The sequence below is a fragment of the Nothoprocta perdicaria genome, unplaced genomic scaffold, assembly GCF_003342845.1.
Source record: "Nothoprocta perdicaria isolate Ctin4 unplaced genomic scaffold, notPer1 scaffold_158, whole genome shotgun sequence".
Lineage (NCBI taxonomy): Eukaryota > Metazoa > Chordata > Aves > Tinamiformes > Tinamidae > Nothoprocta > Nothoprocta perdicaria.
In genome coordinates, this window is record NW_020454738.1 from 1,757,917 (window position 1) to 1,775,828 (window position 17,912).

Sequence of the window (17,912 nt, forward strand, 5' to 3'; positions counted from 1 at the left end):
ATATGAAGGATTCACATATTCCTACAGCATATGTTCCTAAAGGAGAAGTTTTACCATATAGCAAGTATTTATGCACTAACAGACAGATAAAGAAGTAACACACACAGAAAAGTGGGAAAAACAAGGTTCAAAGACTGAGGCCTGGAAGGGATATCCCAGGCCTGTTACTGAACTCAGCCCATTCACAAAGGGTGAAAGCCCCTTGGCTCCCACCATGAGTTTTTGTTCCCAGTGGAAAGCTATTCAGATACTTTCTCCTTCTGTTTAGAAACCTTTTCCTATTTCACAGGCCATCATCTTCACAGCCAGCTTGTATCTGTTTCTCAGGTGCGGTAGGTCTCCTGTTGTTTGTCCTTTGTGTTTAAGGATGACAATGTCATCACTGAGCTCTGTTTTCTAAGCTAAGTGAATCAAGCTACTTTGTCTTCTCTTGTCTTTAGCTCTCTGAATCTTCAACCATCAAAACCCTACTTCACTACTGCTGCTTTTGCTTCCTTCCTTTCTTCTTTGGAAGGAGAACTAATGTTTTGGTACATGCTGTGCGCCTGTTCCTTCCTTGAATACTATTTTAACGGAGCTACCATTAACCACTTCTAGAGACAGGACATTGGACTAAATTAACCACAGTGCTCTCCCTTCTAGTTCATCAATTTCCCAAACATTTAAGGAATTTCTCTGTAATAAAGAACTACTTAGTAACAAGAAAATAGACTACTTTTTTTTTTTCTATGAAGGTAACAAATATCATCTAGTTTATTCTTATTACATCTGCTGATATGTCTTAAGAGGAACCTGAATTCTGAATTAATCTCATAACTTCTTTCTCTCTTATCATGCAAAACAAGACCATGACAAATCACCAAATAGTCCTGTAGACATATTTTGCTGAAAGCTTTATCAAASCTATTTAGTCTACTGTATCTGTGCTTCCACTCTATCCCATCCTCTTCTCTCTGATGATTGTTTTTCCTCAATAACTAGAGTCTCTTTGCAGCCCATTGTGAAGTAATGCCAGGTTTTACTGTTACTTTTATTCTTTTCACAGTAACATGCAATTTAAAAATCCAGCCTGATTTATTTCACTATGTTCTCTAGACAAGTTGTTCCACATAGAAATGAAACAGCCTTCTAAGGCCATTCACCAGCACGAGTAGCAGAAGCATGCCATCAGGAACAGACTAAACAAAGATCATAATGGCAATTAATATGAACTCAACTGCATTCTTTGGTCACAGTTTACTTTAGAGGTTGCAGTTACTGAAATGCTAAGATGTCTGTATTCAAATCCTGTTCAAAATTGGAACACTGTTATTCAACATGTAAAGTATAAAATTACTTATCAGGAACTTTACGTCGGAAATAGCACTCTCAGATGACGATGCATTCTTGCAATAAATTTCTCCTTCTAAACATGGAGTTTAACAAAGACAATKCCAGTAAGAAGCCATTAAGAAAAAAACTTTTTACATAACCTGCATCTTCTGGTGTCTGCTATTAATCTAGCTAGGAGTGATTTAAAAGAACAAGTCCAAGGTTCAAGCTCAACCAGAATGACCTTTTCATAGTTCTTCTGTGTAAACATTCAACCAGCAAATGCACARTGTTGGTCTTCTTGAAAGCTCATAAGATAGACAACAAGACTTGATAAAGTAGTACAAACCCTACAAAGCCACCAAATTTCTACAGTATTTCAAAAGCTTATCTGTCTGAATCCCATGTGTGAAAGAAAGGAGTTTGCTTTCTGAAAGATTTTCATCTTCGAATTGTTTTATTTTGATTCTAAAGACAGGTATGGGAGTAAGGACTGACAAACTGATTGAGTTTGGAAGGAACTTTGGGAGGTCTCCAGTCCCACCTCCTACTCAAACCACCATCAAATTCAAGGTTAAATGAGGTTGCTCTTTGCTTTGTCATTTTCAAGTTTTAAATGCTTACAGCCTCTTTGGGTGATGTATTCCAGTGATGTTTTAAGCTTTCATTACATCCATATGTGCATATATATATATATATGTGTGTGTGTGTGTGTGTGTGCGCAATATACTTCATATATTCAAGCAAACCAGGCACATTAATTTCTGGGGACTGGCTGCCTTGGAGGGTGCAGACAGAGCTGGCCAGTGTCCTCATGAAGCTGTTCTCTACCTTTAAAACATTATGGCAATCAAAAGAAGTTCCTGATAATCTTCAAGAAGGAGCCAAGAAACTGCATGTCAGTCAATCTAACCTCAGTTTATGGCAGGATTGAGACAAATCCTCCAATCTTCCAATTTCCAGGCTTTTGAAGGGCAGGAAGGCAATTTGGTGCTGTCAAGTTGGTAGCACTCAGTGTGCGGATGACAGGAGAACAAGGGCCCTCTGTCATTTTAAGTTTAATACAGCTTTTGATGTGGTTTCCCAGTAGCCAAGTTAGGACATAAGGACTAATGGGCAGACCCCAAGTGAGTTGAAAAATAGTTGAACTGTTGGATTCAGAGAGTAATGGTGAGTGGTTTGAGGTCCAAGCAACAGTAATGCTTGGAGATACTCAAAACTTGGCACRATGTGGTTCTGAACAACCTGATCTGTTTTGGGATTAGACTAGTTTACCTTCTGAATTGTTCTGTGATAATATATGAATACATGATGCCATTGAACTAGAATTATGATCTTTTGGCAAAGTAGTGTATGTCTTTTTGATAATCAGATACACTCACAGTCCTGAAGAAGTGTAAGGCTAAAGAAGCACAAGGCTCCTAAAATATTCTCCATCTTCATCCATTGCAATACATAAATAAGACTCAACAGTATCCAGTAGTATCCTGGCTGCTTCTGCCTACACGTTACTTCATTACCTGCAGTTTACATAGTTTTTCATGGATACCTAAAGTGCATCTAAACAAATAAGCCACTCACTTTCCAGTTCAATAATCTCCATTCTGTTCCCCTCCATATCGTGGCCAACAAATTTCAAACCTTTTTCTTCAAAGCTGCAAATCAATTCTGGGTTCACCTGAAATATCAAAAAAAAAAAGCTATACATATTGATTTAACCAATTCAATTGTAATGCTCTTCATAGCTATGTGAGAATGAAGAGAGTTGGAAAAAAGAGTTGCTTTCTTTTTTTAATAACTCTGTTTTAAAATCTGTAAAAGTGAGCAATCTTTTTAATAGGAGATGAGCTGCATTTTAAAAACTTACAATATATATACACAATATAATAAATTCAGAGCCTCACTTGCTGTCCTCCTGATTTTAGGCTGCCTGTGCTTCTTTCTTTTGAAATGGTCCCCTTCCTCTCCTTGAAAATAAACTCTACAGTGGTCTAGGACACAGGTTTTGTGGTTCAAAACCCTTGGGATTGAAGTGCTGTGGAAAATGCTGTTCCACTTCCTTAAGTGATGTGCTACCCACTGGGTTACTAAGCAAATTCTGAAGAACTTCACCACTGCCACATTCTCTGCCCAACTTTTAAGGGAACTTAAAGTTGTCTGGATAAATTTGTGGCAAGCACACACCATAGCTCAGGCTTTCCTAGATATAATGGACTAAGGTGCTTTCTGAACTACCTCATACCTAACCATAGGTAACCAGCTCCTGTGCATCTCCTTGAATGACAGCACTTTGAACATGCACAAACAGGGGCCAGCTGGATGACTGTCAAGAAGCAAGCGATCTGAATTGACCTTTGAGATATAGATGTCCTGACTTAACCCAGAAGCAATACACTTAAGGATTATAATCTTGTACCTTTGGAGTACTTCACAGAAAGCTGGGTCATGCCAACATTACTTTCCAAAACAACTTTACTAAGATGCTACACTGTCACTATGACTGGATTGGTGCACTGTTATTCTTCACTAATGAGCACTTTCAAAAACATCTCTGTGTTCAGTTCCCGGCCCTTAGTAGAAGACAGTCATTGATGAAATGGAACAAGTCCATAGGAGGGCCATCAGGATGGTTAGGGGATTGGAGCACATGTAACATGGCAGGAGAGACTGAAGGAGCTCTCCTCTGCTGAAAGAGAAGGCAAATGGTGAAGTCCAGTTGCTGTCCTCAGTTTCTAAGGGAGGGTATGTAGATAATAAGGACAGATTGTACTCAGACACACACAGCAAACGACTGAGAGATAACAGATACRAATGAGCTCCAGAAAAGCTCCAGTTAAATATAAAGAAAAAAATGGCTCACAGTGAAGTGGTTAAGTGGAGGAACAAGTTGTCCAAAGACATTGTGGAATCATCATCTTTGGAGACACTCAAAGTTGTACTGGACAAGTCCTGTGCAGTCTAATCTAATGTTGAAGCTGACTCTTCTCCAAGCAGTAAGTTGGACTAAATGACTTTCAGAGGTTTTTTCCAATCTAAATGATTCTAACTAAGCATTATTAAACCTTGTTTCATGACAGAAATCTCCCATTTGCTTCAAGTAGAATCTTGTCKATCAGGAGAAACAATTTGCTTAAGTTATAACTTCTGAGTATATAAATTAGCTTTAGTAGCACTTACCTCGTATCGATGCCTGTGCCGTTCCTCTACAAACATTTCATCGCCATAAAGTTTTCCTGAAGATACAAAAGGAAAGCAATTAGCACTTTAATGGTTTATACAACTATGTCTAGAAAGACCTAGAAATTACARTATTACCTTCCAAATACCTAATATCTGATCTACAGTACTGTGGAATTTAAACCTGAAAAGGATTCCACATGGAAAATAAACYGCAGGACATCATTTATTTCACCACAACTTCTGCTTTTTTTCTGAGTCATGATTGTATATTTTAATTTATTGTTACCTGAGTTTATTCAGGATTCATCTTCAGCATTTCCAGATTACAAAATACATTAGGTAGACTGTATAATCTGAAAACTGGGTTTAAATTAGTTAAAACTGTAAAGCCAAAGCTACAAAACAAATGTTTCGATGAACAAGCAACATAAAATTCCCACAGCGTTTTAGGATGGCTGTATGCAAAAGGTGCAGTGAAGGATGAACCCCAGGCTTTTGCTTCCATCTGTTCAATTTTAGCAGATTATGCCTGGCAGTTGGCATAATATTTGCAATTTCATAAAAAGAATATTCTTTTTCTCCTTCTTCCCGATCTCTTTACCCAAATGACTCTCTTGCAGCCCTCTGAGCCTAATATGCAAGACTACACTGTCCACCAACAAAGAATCAGTTTGAAAYGTGCACTAAAATGGAATTTAATATAGTTCCCACTTAAATTAACAGTCCAAACCCTGCTCTCAGTTTATGTCATTAACTCTAAGACTTGTCTTGCTTAGAGGTTGGTAAAACCTGGAAATGAAAAAAGAAAAAAAACCTCCAAAATTGCAGTGTGATAGTATTGCAGCCTTACGAAAAGAGATATGTTAATTTTAATAAACCACTAATAAACACCAACTAAACCACTTAATAAGCACACAAAATAAAACTCATATTCAGGTAAAGGTTTAGGAACAGCAATGAGATTTCCTGAGTAGGCAATCTGAGTTTTCTACAAGCTTTTCACAAATAGTGTCATCCAACTCTCAATAACCATCAGGAATTACTGCATTTTGTGATTTTTTTCATTGACTTCTATTAAGCAGGAAGGACACAAAACGATTCCAGTAAAAGCAGGAAGAACATACTTTGTGATCACAGAATCACAGAATCTTCAAGGTTGGAAGGGACCTCTAGAGATCATCTAGTCCAACCTTCCCACTCAAGCAGGSACACCAAGAGCATGTGGCACAGGGTGGCATCCAGGTGGGTTTGGAAGACCTCCAGAGAAGGAGACTCCACAACCTCCCTGGGCAGCCTGTGCCAGGGCTCTGTCACCCTCACAGTGAAGAAGTTCCTCCTCACCTGGAGATAGAACTTTCTGTGCTCCAGCTTGTGGCCATTACCCCTCGTCCTATCGCTGGCCATCAATGAGAAGAGCTTGTCCTTCTTCCCTGCATTCTCCCTTCATGAAACATGTTAATCAGATCCCCTCTCAGCCTTCGCTTCTCCAGAGAAAACAGGCCCAACTCACTCAGTCTCTCCTCATACGAGAGATGTTCCATTCCCTTAATCATCTTAGTTGCTCTCCGCTGTACCCTCTCTAGGAGCTCCACATCCCTCATACTGGGGAGCCCAGAACTGCACACAGTACTCCAGGTAATGTGCATATCTATATCACACCTAGGTGAATTGTCTTCTGTGCCAGCCAGATCACCACCAAAGGCATTAAGTGTGCATRTGTATCACGCTTTGGTCTCCTGACAAAGCAGATGAATATTTTTAAGATCACAATGATAATTTTTGTAAGATTGATTAAGCTAAATATACTAATAACTTAGATCAATGTCAAAGGTAGAGTAATACAGGGCATATACCCTCATATGTTCATGAATAAGAAACTATTTTATATGTATTTCACCATTGCTTATATTACTACTGTAAAATAGACCCATTAACACGGAACTTGAATCAAATGTTGCAATTTTAAAATACATATAGTTCAAATTGAATCWTTTTTTTTTCTATGCTGTGGTTGCTTTGCCTCTTGGCAGGTTTTTTTGTTTGTTTTTGTTTTTGTTTTTTGTTACAGCAAATAATCTACACTTAATTCCTTACCAAAAAAAAATTCTTTCTCCAATCAAGACTTTTTCCAGGACTGGGTTAGGCCTAGAACAGTGAAGTGTCAGAGACTGGATATCAGCAGGGCCTGACTGGGTTTAGGATCCAGACCAGCATATATCCTCAAAACAAGACAARGACTAAAGGGACTGGGATGTTTAAGGCTGAGGGGTACTGAATGACTCGCTGTGAAGTTCAAAGGAAGAGGAAGCTCTGCTTCACATTGGAGACAGCAAAAGGCACTGTGTGGTGATGACTGTATCAATTTAATAGAAGACACAGCTCTAATAATAAGAAGCAGAGACACCAATGAAAATATCTGGGAAGCAGGCTCAACGCAAACGAAACCAGATAGGCACATCCTCACACGACACACAGAAATGCAGAGCTCTGCCAGGAGATAATGCAGATGCYGAAAGTTTGCAAAAACTAAAAAACAATTAGATTAATTTCATAAAAAAAAAACAGACTTCATTAAGCACAAAGCTACTCTCTGCATTTCAGGAAGTTGGAACAGCAAATTACTGGACACTGAATTTACTGCAAGAATATACTAGGTATTGCTGCATGTATGTCTTGTTTCTGCAGTCTGTCACAGGCATCTGCTTTTAGTTCTTGCTAGGGATAAGGTGGTGCACTTGACAGACCATTGCTCTGACATACATGACTATTCTTATGATGCACCATTTAAAATCCTATCAACTCAAATAAAATCAGAAGGAAAGCTGAGTAGAGATATATCCTTAGCATTTCCTTACACTCTGACCTCCCCATGAAAATAATGAAGTATTTAAATCAAAACTATTTATATAAAATTGATTTCAGTTATTTGAAAAGTATCTTCATGGCTTATTAAAGCAATTTAGCACATCAGGTTTTAACTCACTTTTTTTACTAGTACGTGTACAGGGTACATGTATATGAAACAGGATCAGAATGTATGAGCTCAGGGGAGCTGTCATTGAACAACTTGCTTTGACAAAAAGAGCTTTGACATTTTTGTTTTGCTTAGTGTATCCAAAAGGTGAGCAACAATAGCCAAACCGATACTTACTTAAAACAGAATTTGGTGTTTTAAAAACAGTCTTCCTCTTCCCCAGTCTCATAGTTCCACCCATATCTCCAGGATTGTGTTCTGGCATGTCAATGACCTTTAGAGGAAAATTGTTTGAATATTCTTTTGTCCAGCAAAAAAAAAAAAAAATATGCAACATCATTATTGCAACAATATACAACAGCCTGCATAGATTCATAAATAGTAACATTATTTAATTAATACGCTCAGTGCATTAAAGTCCCAATAGTGAGAACAAAGCATTGGAAAGGAAAAGCATGTTCCTAATTAGGAACACTTGGAGGAGAAGTATGAGTGAACCATAGAATCATGGAAGCACAGAATGGTTGAGGTTGAAAAAGATCTCTAGAGATCACCTAGAGCACGTGGCACTGGCTGCATTCAGGCAAGATCTCCAGAGAAGGAGACTCCACAACCTCTCTGGGCAGCCTGTTCCAGTGCTCTGATTGCCCTCACTGTCGAGAATTTTTTCCTTAAGTTCCTGTGGAACTTTTGATGCTTCRGTTTGTGGCAGTCTCCTCTAGTCCTATYGCTGGCTACCACTGAAAAGAGGCTGGCCCCCTCCTCCTCACTCCCTCCCTTGATATATTTAAAGACACTGATCAGGTCCCCCTTCTCAGCCTTCTTTTCTTCAGACTGAACAGGCCCAGCTCCCTCAGCCTTTCCTCACASRGCAGATGTTCCAGACCCCTGATCATCCTCATAGCCCTAGTAGCCCCATAACATCTTCATTGAATGTTCATCTTCAATGAATGAAGATCAATAAAGGCAATTTATGAGTTCCTTAATATCTAGATGGAAAAGCAACTCTTCAAAATGCTAGAAAAAGGGCTGATTCAGACATAAGGTATTATGYGTGCTAAAAGTTTGCACAGATTTTTTTTTAAGTCAGTAAAATCATGGAARCAAAAGTACCCAGATTATCCTGGGCAGATATTAGTACACATTAGACCCTTTCTTTCTTTTTTTCCTTAAGCTGTTTATTATTACTAGCGTTGTTTCCTGCAGTGACAGGCAGAAACAGCTGCCCCTAGATGAGGCATGTGCGCTTGCAGGAGGAGAGGGCAGAGGAGGTGGGCACAGGGCAGCAGAGCGAGCGAGAAAACACGTGCAGCACGAGTCTAATCCAACATGATAAAAGCAGAGTCCTAGAAGCGGTGACTTCAATATGTCACCTGTACTATTTCAGATGACAAACGTAACCAATTTATGACAGCGAGAGTAAGAATGAACTTTCCCCTCCAATTCTCCTTTACTAGAAGGTTTCCTTAGATTGCTGAAGAGCCCACAGAATATCAGGTTGCCTTGCTTGAAGATGACACTTCAAATTCTAACAAAGAGCGTACTTACATCCTCATTTTGTGGACTGAAGAAAATGGGGCAAATGGTTACAGTGTGGGGCAAATGGAATCCAGGATGGTGGCAGTAAATGGATGTGACAAACAACTGCTTGATGAAAGGTCTCTGTTTAGCTTTGCTCAGTTTGAAAAGCCTGTTGGGGGTCTCAATTATACTTTGAGAAAGTCTGCCAGAGAGATAGAAACTCTGGACAGTAGAAACACACGAACAGAAATTACGACCTACATGCTCGTATTTGTACATGTATGCTACATGAGGAACACAATCGACAGAGAAAGGTTCTAAAAATACAAATATTCACATATATGGGTAGTCTGGAATTGGATTTTTATTAACCTTAAATTGCCCTCTGGGAGTAATAAAAACAATTTCTGATGATACACTTCATAAAGTGAAGTTATTCAATTTAGAAGAGATGGTGGAAGGTGCTTAGCCTTTGGCCTTGTGCCAATGTATTTCAGCTGTGCAATTATCTCTGTATAACCTCATACTTTCAAAATGTTATTTATAAGCTATATACTCATTACAAAATGTCACGAGCAGAAGTTGTGATCAAACCAGTAGAAGATTACAAATCACAGAATCACAGAATGGTTGAGTTTGGAAGGGACCTCTAGAGACCATCGAGTCCAACCCCCCTGGTCTAGCACGAACACCCAGAGCACGGGGCACGAGGTGGCATCCAGGCAGGTTAAATCCTCTAATTATCTCCTCAAAACACACAGGTAGGGATCATGCTGCACTATCATCTGAAAACAAAAACAAAACTACTCCCCCTCAAAACTCTCTGTCTGAATCCATATTATTCCAAAAATATCAATATTGCCAGCTTTTATTTCATATTCTTTCATTTACTTTCACTTTTCTTTTGCAGCAGTGGCCAGTGCTACCTTAAAAAAAAAAAAAAAAAAAAAAAAGCAGAGAAGTTCAGAAGCAGTTTCAATGTACAGGACAGTGCCAATGTGGAGTACGCTTAGTCCACCTGAAGTTGGACATGTTTTCCATAGGTATTATTTATTTGTCTGTACCTAGATTACAAGCAATCTTAAATTTATACTCATGTTTCCTGTCAAATGGGGACTGAAGTGGTGASAAACATCTTTCCAGTCTTTACATATATGCTTCTTTTCCATGGATGAAAATTATGATTTAATGGCTACCCAGTGAACATTTGCAGCTGACAAGAAAGACCACAATGATTGAGATTTCTCTTAAATTTGGAGGCTGAAGTCGAGATCTTATATCCCTTCATTCTCAAAAGCCCAAGTGCTGTCCACTGACCTCAGTTTTAGAATTTTATTATTAAAAATTTGAGGTGGACAGTTTTGGTCTAACTTTGCTAACTAAATCCTGACAGTGTCCGTCTCTCTCTATTTCCCTCTTAAAAGCTGAGGTAGAAGGAGAAGGTATGTTCCTGAGAGGCACTGCTCCATTCTTAGATTCCTTCTTTAGGCCACTGGCACTAAACTATGGGGCATAGCAATGTGCACTGAATTATTGTGCTTAGAAGTATTAGTCGGGAAGATTCAGAAACATCCACTTGCAAACAGATGACCAGTTTGAACAGGCAGTAGGATGTGCCAGATTGAGCAGGTTACAGGCCAGAGTTTGAGCACTTGCCCACTTAGTCTTGGCCTTCCAGAAGACCTTTCTGGTCTCAATGGCTACATTAGTGCAGCCAGAGGCACCCACCTGGGAGAAAGCCTTGCCCTTAAAACCAGCATTTGTGTCTGCTAACATCTTAACCGAGTGTTAACTAGGTGACAAATGATAGAACTGTTCAGTCTTATTTCTATCAGTGGCAGATTTTCTGCCCAGAGAAGAGCTGCACTGAGTTTAACCGTCCAGCAGCTTATTGTGTGTGGCCATGATGATTTTACATTCATGTTTTGTGGCTCTCTGATAGCTGCATTATGAACTAGCTCTCCATCTTCCCAAGGTTTACAGGTCTATGATGCTAAAAGATAGACCAGACTTCTAATAATTGTTTTGACTTGGTGGAAAGGATTTTGTATGAATTAATGCCTCAGGACTATTCTGGCTCTTCCTTTTTGATACACTCTGTGGYTGTGCTCTCACTCCAGCAGCTACCATGGCACAACCCACAGTGCTTATTTATTGTGCGAATTTTTCTGCAAAATCTTTCTGCCAAGAAGCTTCCAAAAGCAAAGTGGCACCACAGCCCTACCATTGGCACCAGAAAGCCAACTCATATTATGGGAAATTCTGCCATATTTTAAAGATTTTTTTTTCTCTCTCTCTTTTTTTGACCAGATAAAATATGAATTTTCAAATAGGGATTATTTTAAACATCTRTGCAACTGAGTAAATTTTTAAAAGACCTTTGAGTTTATGCTTCCTGACAGAGAATGAATCAACTCTTGCAAAGCATTAGTTCCTCAAAGAGCAAAGAGCAGCACAGAGTGATGAGCACCATGAGCAACACAAGAGCTTCAGGAAGGAGGGTACAAGAAGAGGTGAGGAAATAATTGGATCTTCCTTGCCCCAGTCTCTGAAAACTGCGAACAATGCAGGCATTTTACAGGGATCACACACACATTACACACCAGACAGCCAACATGAAACAGATAATGAATCACTCCAACATAATGCAAAGCACATTCTAGATATAAAGCAGCTTGATTGGCATTAAATCACATTGCTCATAAGCAGTGGCTTTAACCATCCATGAAATGCAATATTCTTTCAGAAATCTACTGCCTGGATTGTTTCATTTTTATTAGAAAACACATAAAAGTAAATGAGAAATCCTCTCATGCCCAGGCGCAACATAGAGAAGCCAAGCCCTTGGAAAGCTACAACAYGTCATCCTGCTAATGTCCCCAGGACCATTAAAATTTGTCTTTGTTTCGCCTCACATCTTGCACTGCCATTTTGATGAGTGCATCTACCTTGGAACTACAGGGAGAAAAGGGGAAGGTGGTGGCAAAACTTTTTTTTATTTTTGGAGARAGGAAGACAGCGGTTTTTCCCTTTGGAACCCAGACCTCCAGCCCTTGCTGCCACTTGCTGGCACCCAGTGAGTTCAGCAGAGAAGGGAGCTGTGGGAAGGCAGCTGTCGCTGGGCGGCGGGCTGCGCTCCGGGTGCCTGCATTCCCCTTACAGGGCACGCGGGCTGCACACTCTGTTTTAGCATTCTCATTCAGTGCTACTGAACACTTGGACTGCGCTGTCTTGTCCTGTCTTGTCACTGAACTGATCCTTTGGTAAGTCAGCCTCGGAAATCGGGTTTTCTGCCCTTTTTTAGCCCACAAAATCCTCCTAAACCTCTGTCTGGTGAACAATTTGCCACTGCTGAAAGAAATCACTATTTACATCCCCATCGAAGGACAGGAGAAAGGACTCTCCCTAAAGTCTAACCGAAAGGAGGCCCAGAGGATCTGAGTGCCCACGAGGTGTGCAAGRGAAGGCGGATGGGAGCCGGGAAGAGGGCAACAGGTCCCGCTGAGTGCGGCTCCCCGCGGAGCACAGCCAGGGCAGGACAGCAGCAGCCCAGGCTGGCAGCGCCTCGGCCAAGAGGAGCTCGCCTGTTCAATTGCTGTCTTGAGCCATTTCGATAGCTGTTAGACTCCAGCTGATCCCTTTCAAGCAAATTAAGCTCACCAATAAGCAGGCCCAACCACCAACAAATGGGAAGGCTAAAGTGACATTTTAGAATCATAAGTACAAAAACATACAAGAAAAAAAAAAGTAGATGTAACAGTAAGAGCACTCCTGACAGCTTCCAGCTTGGTAATACCCAAGATGCTCCTTCCTTGATGATCAGGAATCAAGGGTGTAGCATTTGCAACACAAGCCGTGAGAGAGGCTATTTCCGGCCCCCCGCAGCTCTGCTTTCCAAGCAAGCCACATCTCTGCCGGCTTGTGTGAAGCACGGAGCCCTCTGGCACAGGCTAATTGCCAGAAAGCCACTTGAGAACGTAAGACGATGTCTCRTTCCTTTACTGTGATTGAAATAATGCATGTTTTCAGAGAGATGAGCACCATCATGTATAAACTCAAAGCAGGAATCAGCAACAGCTGCAATTTTGTGCAGCTACAGTTACATGAGTAATCAGGGAGAAAAAAATCCTGCTCTCTTAGTTCTGCTCCCCCAGTTCCTGCCCTCTTAGAGTTCTCAAAACACTGAACTATAGCTGGGCACCCAAATATTCCAACAAATCTCAAGCTTCAAATTTCTTAGAAATTTAACCTACATGACTTTATCCCCATAGTAACTGGACTCCTTGCAGGGTTTCAGGGTTTTTTTTTAAAACTTAACGACCAACTTGATAGCACATTACTGTCCACCATTATCCAGTCTGGACAATCCTGTTACCAGTTTTATTTCCTACTTTACAGTTAAATTACAGCATTTATTTAAAGTCTAGATCTCTGTAAGAAGGATTCTGCTTCCATCAGCAGAAATGGTGGCGCGGGGTGTTTTGTAACATTTCCTTCAGACACAACACCAGGGCGTGCTCCTCTGCCAGGCAGGGGTACTCATTCATAACCATGGTGCAGTGAACTGGGCGAGTTAATGTAGATGTTGATATGCAAAGCCCATATAAATATTGCTTAACAGCGTTTCAGAGCTCATTCAGGTTATTCCAGCCAAGCATCCCAGTGTCAGCTTAAAGACTTCATTAACAAGAAATTTCCAGAGTGTTACCGTTAGCGAAGGGAGCAAGTTTAGACAGTGCTAGCTAGAGCAATATGCTGGCATGCTGGACATGGCATGCCACTAAGTGCAGGATTTGCCACAGACCTGAATAAATAAAATTAAGTCGATGAGGATTAGCACACTTTGGACTGGTCCAGCTCACATTACAATTAATGACCTAATACTGATTTCATTTCAGAAGGATTAGGACATCTGCAGCTAGGAGAAAACCTTTCCTTCCCATTTATGCCTATTAAAAATCAAAACTATGTTAGCGCTTTTTAGCACACTATTGCTAGGTATAATTCCCTTGTCAAAGTCAGTTAAATCCATGTGATGTAACTCGGCGACAGGAGGCTGTGGAGCAAGCCTTCCTYTCTCTGAGCATCCCAGGGCAGAGGAAACAACCTAGGGAGAGAGACCAAGTCTGGAGCGCTCTTCAGCAAGAATCCCAGTGACAGRGAAAGTACAGGGGCTAGCAAACACCTACCTTTTGAAACTGTACAAGCAGCAACACAGTGGAGAGTCTCTGTCTGACGAGCCCAATACCTGAGCAATGCAAAGCAGTGAAGGATCTGCCTGAACTGTCCTYAGCAGAGATAGAAACATAGTTTTATCTCAAAACTGACCACTGACATCTGTACTTCTCCACCCTGAGCTATAATGCATGAGCAAGCCTCCATTCCCCTTATTTCTCATTCATTAACAGGGTAGTGTTAGCTAGGACCACTGTAATATCAGTTATCTTCAACAGGAGTAGAGCAACAGGAAAGCCTGGCTTACTTCCAGTGTTCATCCCTCCAGATTTTCACTGAGATGAAATTCTGGTAGCCGCTGCCGGGCAATTACGAATCTCACAACCTGCACTCTCTGAGTAATTGTTAATAAATGTCTTTGATTTCCTCCAAAAATCAATACTCTCAGAGGAAACCTAGGGGAAACTAGCACCCCACTTCCCTAATGGGATCAGACCACTATCAGACCTGGAAGYGAGACTGCCTGGATTCCAATCACTGAATCCTTCTCACAGACTGATGCCACAAATCATCCAATATCCTGTCCATCCTTCCTGATCTACCCAGTGGCAATTTTGAGCCTGTTGATTTGGGACCCAGAAAATGAGTCATTTCTTTTAAAAAGGAAGCAAATGGGCAGCTAGCAGAAAATTATAGATTGTTTCATTCCATTTTTTCATCTAGTTGGAAGGTACTTTCTTGTGGTATAAAGCTTGCTAGGGATTTTCTGAATTGAGAACAAGTCCTTGGAAAGAATAGACACATTTATTTGGAGGAATCTCTCTCAAATGCTAATCAGAAACATAAGCCACAGTTATTTCTTTCTAATTAAATTCTTTAAGTACTCCTTTTGTCTCCGTYCTTAAAAGACAAGTGGAGAAGTATGTTTGCCACCAGTTTGTTCAAGCCTGGTGTGTGCATGCTGAAATGGAACAGTTCTCATGCAGTGGACAAAAGATGGAAAAGCTATCCAAAAGCTARCCTATAGAGAAGAAAAAAGCAAATGGAATGATACAATATTATACTTCAGTATTGAAAAGAGACTGAAGATTATAGAATTTCAAGTTTCTAATCCCATAAGAAAATTAGTAGGATAAATGCTATGCACAGTTTGGAATCCACATCTATTTTAAGAACATACACCTAAACATTATATTTTCCATGGTTTGGTATCTAATTTAAGAAAAACTGCTTTATTCTGTCTGTGATTCAGTCTGATAAATCATTTTTTTCTTAACATGCTTGACTAAGAAAGGCAATTTCATGAAGTTTAAGATGAACCAAATTGATCCGTGACAGGCCATAGATTTAATGACTAATAACTCTTAAAATGGACACTAGAGCGTAAAACTTGACCTATGTACATTAAAAAGAGGAGTCTCTACTAGCTGAACTAAATTAGTATCTCCCATAAGTGAACCTTTCATGAAAATCAGAGGACCAAGAGAAGAAAAAAATGCACTTAACTCAGAAACCGACAGTCTAACTTGCGACTTCTAAGAACAAAACAAAAACACTCTATAGTACAATCCAGAATCAGAACCACCTGAAGACAAGACAAGATATGGAGAGAACATCTTGAAATAATGCAGCAATACTAATGAGCAAACACTTTAAAATTCTTCTAAAAGATATTTTGTATATAAATCTATAAATGGAAAACAAACAAACAAAACCCAACACACAAACCACTAAACTTCAGATGTAGAGAACCATAWCAGGTCACTATGAAGGCAAATACTACTCTATTCTTGGTGCCAAAATACTGTAAAAAATGTAATTAGTTTAATAAGCAGTCCAGATGAGTCTCCTCCGCAAAACCACGCAGAGCAATCAGCTCAGGCAACCACTGCAACTTTAATTGAAGCAATTTGTTCTGATGAGTCTGTCTGTTCTACTTTCAATGCTTCTTTTATATTTAAAATGTAACTTTCTAGAGAAGATAATGAAGGTTGGGGTAATTCTTGTCCTCATTAATAGTACAGTCATGCTTTTTTCCTATCTTTCATCCTTTTCTATATTTTCTTTTTTGCACCTGAAAGTGACATCTCACATATAATCAGGAACAACTCTACTCTAGCTTAAGTAACAGTGTTTTTTGGAAGGCAAGCAGGACCACTTTACTGTTTTAATAAAGATTCCTATCTGCTCTGAAAATTGTATATGCATTTTTATTTTGCCCTTCTGGTTTGGTTTAACTGCTGTCTGCTAGGTGTCCTGTCAGTTCCCTGGCCCCCAGTACTCTGTTTCTCGTGATCAAAGCATACCAAGCAGACGGGATCTTCCAAACAAACAAAGCCCCAGCTTTAGCTGGCTACACCATTAAGTAACAGAGAGGTCCACAGGGTAATTTATTAATAGGAGAGATTCTAACAGTGACAGTGTTTGGATTAATGGGGAGCAGACAGAAAAGGAGGTTCTGGACAGGAAGCCTCTCACACAATCACTGTAATTTAATGACTCCCATTTGTCTCCCGAGGCCCTCCTGGGACAACTACAGTGTCTTGGCCTATCTGATCTCTGGTGGCTGCTACTTTTCCCAAGTTCCAAAGAACAATCTCAAGGCTGGATATCTCATTAGTTGTACAGAATGGACACCTAGTGCTCTGGAAAGCTCTCTGGCAGTGAATAATAGGATTTTTCTTTTCTCCATGAAGTGAGTAGCAACAGGGCAGGTTTCTTTCATGACTCGTTATCTTCCAACCCACACACTTTTTCTAACCTTTCTCATTCCAGCTGGAAAACTGGAAGAGCTACAATAAGAGCTGCATGTCGTATAATGGCAATTGAGGCACTGACATTTAATTCTAGGATTTCCTAAGAATGCTATAAACTATGCTAGAATCAAAAAGAGAGACAGCATAAAGGGATAATTAAAATTTAATTTTGACTAGTTAGATTATCTCACAAAAGAAAAGGTACTTTGGCATTTTCATTACTCTCTGTCCAGCAGTAGAACACCTCTCATCAATTTCAGAAAGCTAAAAGCAACGACTGATACTGCCCTATGGCAGGGATTAATTGCCCCTGCAGCCATTTCAGGGATGCTCTGAGTCACGTGCTCTGCATCACATTTAATAGTTCCCTGCTTCTATGCAGACACGCTTTGACTGGCCSAATATTTTATTGCCTTGAATTGCCAGAATCTTATCTCTGGAAAACTCCTAACCTCCAAACCCAAACCTTTTCTTTTCAAGCTGAAATCGTGAGGTCTTCCCTCAGAGCAGCCTCCTTATCTTGCTTCATCTGTTCTGCCTCCTCCAAAAACTTGATAAATATCAATGTCTAGATCTTGGTGCATCTCTGAACTCCTTGTGATCCTCCCCTCAGTGTATTAACTTTCTGGCTCATCAACATCGAATGAGATGAACTGCTTTGAACTTCTTTCCTTATATGTGCCATATACTTATGGTCAAGTTCCAACTTGAGCTTATAGAGTCAAATGGCTTGACCAGTTGCATCCTGCAACCTGCACCAACAGAGCTCAAATGTTTAAGAGTTTCTTCTTCTGCCCCAGACAAGGCAGCAAGTGCTTGGATTGAAATACAAGCTCCAGCACAGGGTTAACATGACAATACAGAAATACCTGTGCAGTTCTAGTGTACTAACACAGCATAAAAATCTACAAATCTGCTTATTCATTTGTAAAAATGAATAAAATACATATCTTAAAAATATAAAACCACCTCAGATTGAAGAAAACAAGTACGAS

At 40.0% G+C, this 17,912-nt stretch overlaps 1 protein-coding gene across 2 annotated transcripts in view; it reads right to left on the reverse strand.

Moving 5' to 3' along the window:
- The window catches only part of CTPS2 (CTP synthase 2), a 68,692-nt gene that overhangs the window by 10,433 nt on the left and 40,347 nt on the right, over window positions 1-17,912 (reverse strand). For both annotated transcript variants that reach the window (XM_026035313.1, XM_026035312.1), the window contains exons 16-18: window positions 7,643-7,739; window positions 4,489-4,544; window positions 2,893-2,989 (exon numbers count right to left, since the gene is read on the reverse strand). In XM_026035313.1, the coding sequence (XP_025891098.1) occupies window positions 2,893-2,989; window positions 4,489-4,544; window positions 7,643-7,739 (250 nt within the window). The remainder of the gene's footprint in view (window positions 1-2,892; window positions 2,990-4,488; window positions 4,545-7,642; window positions 7,740-17,912) is intronic.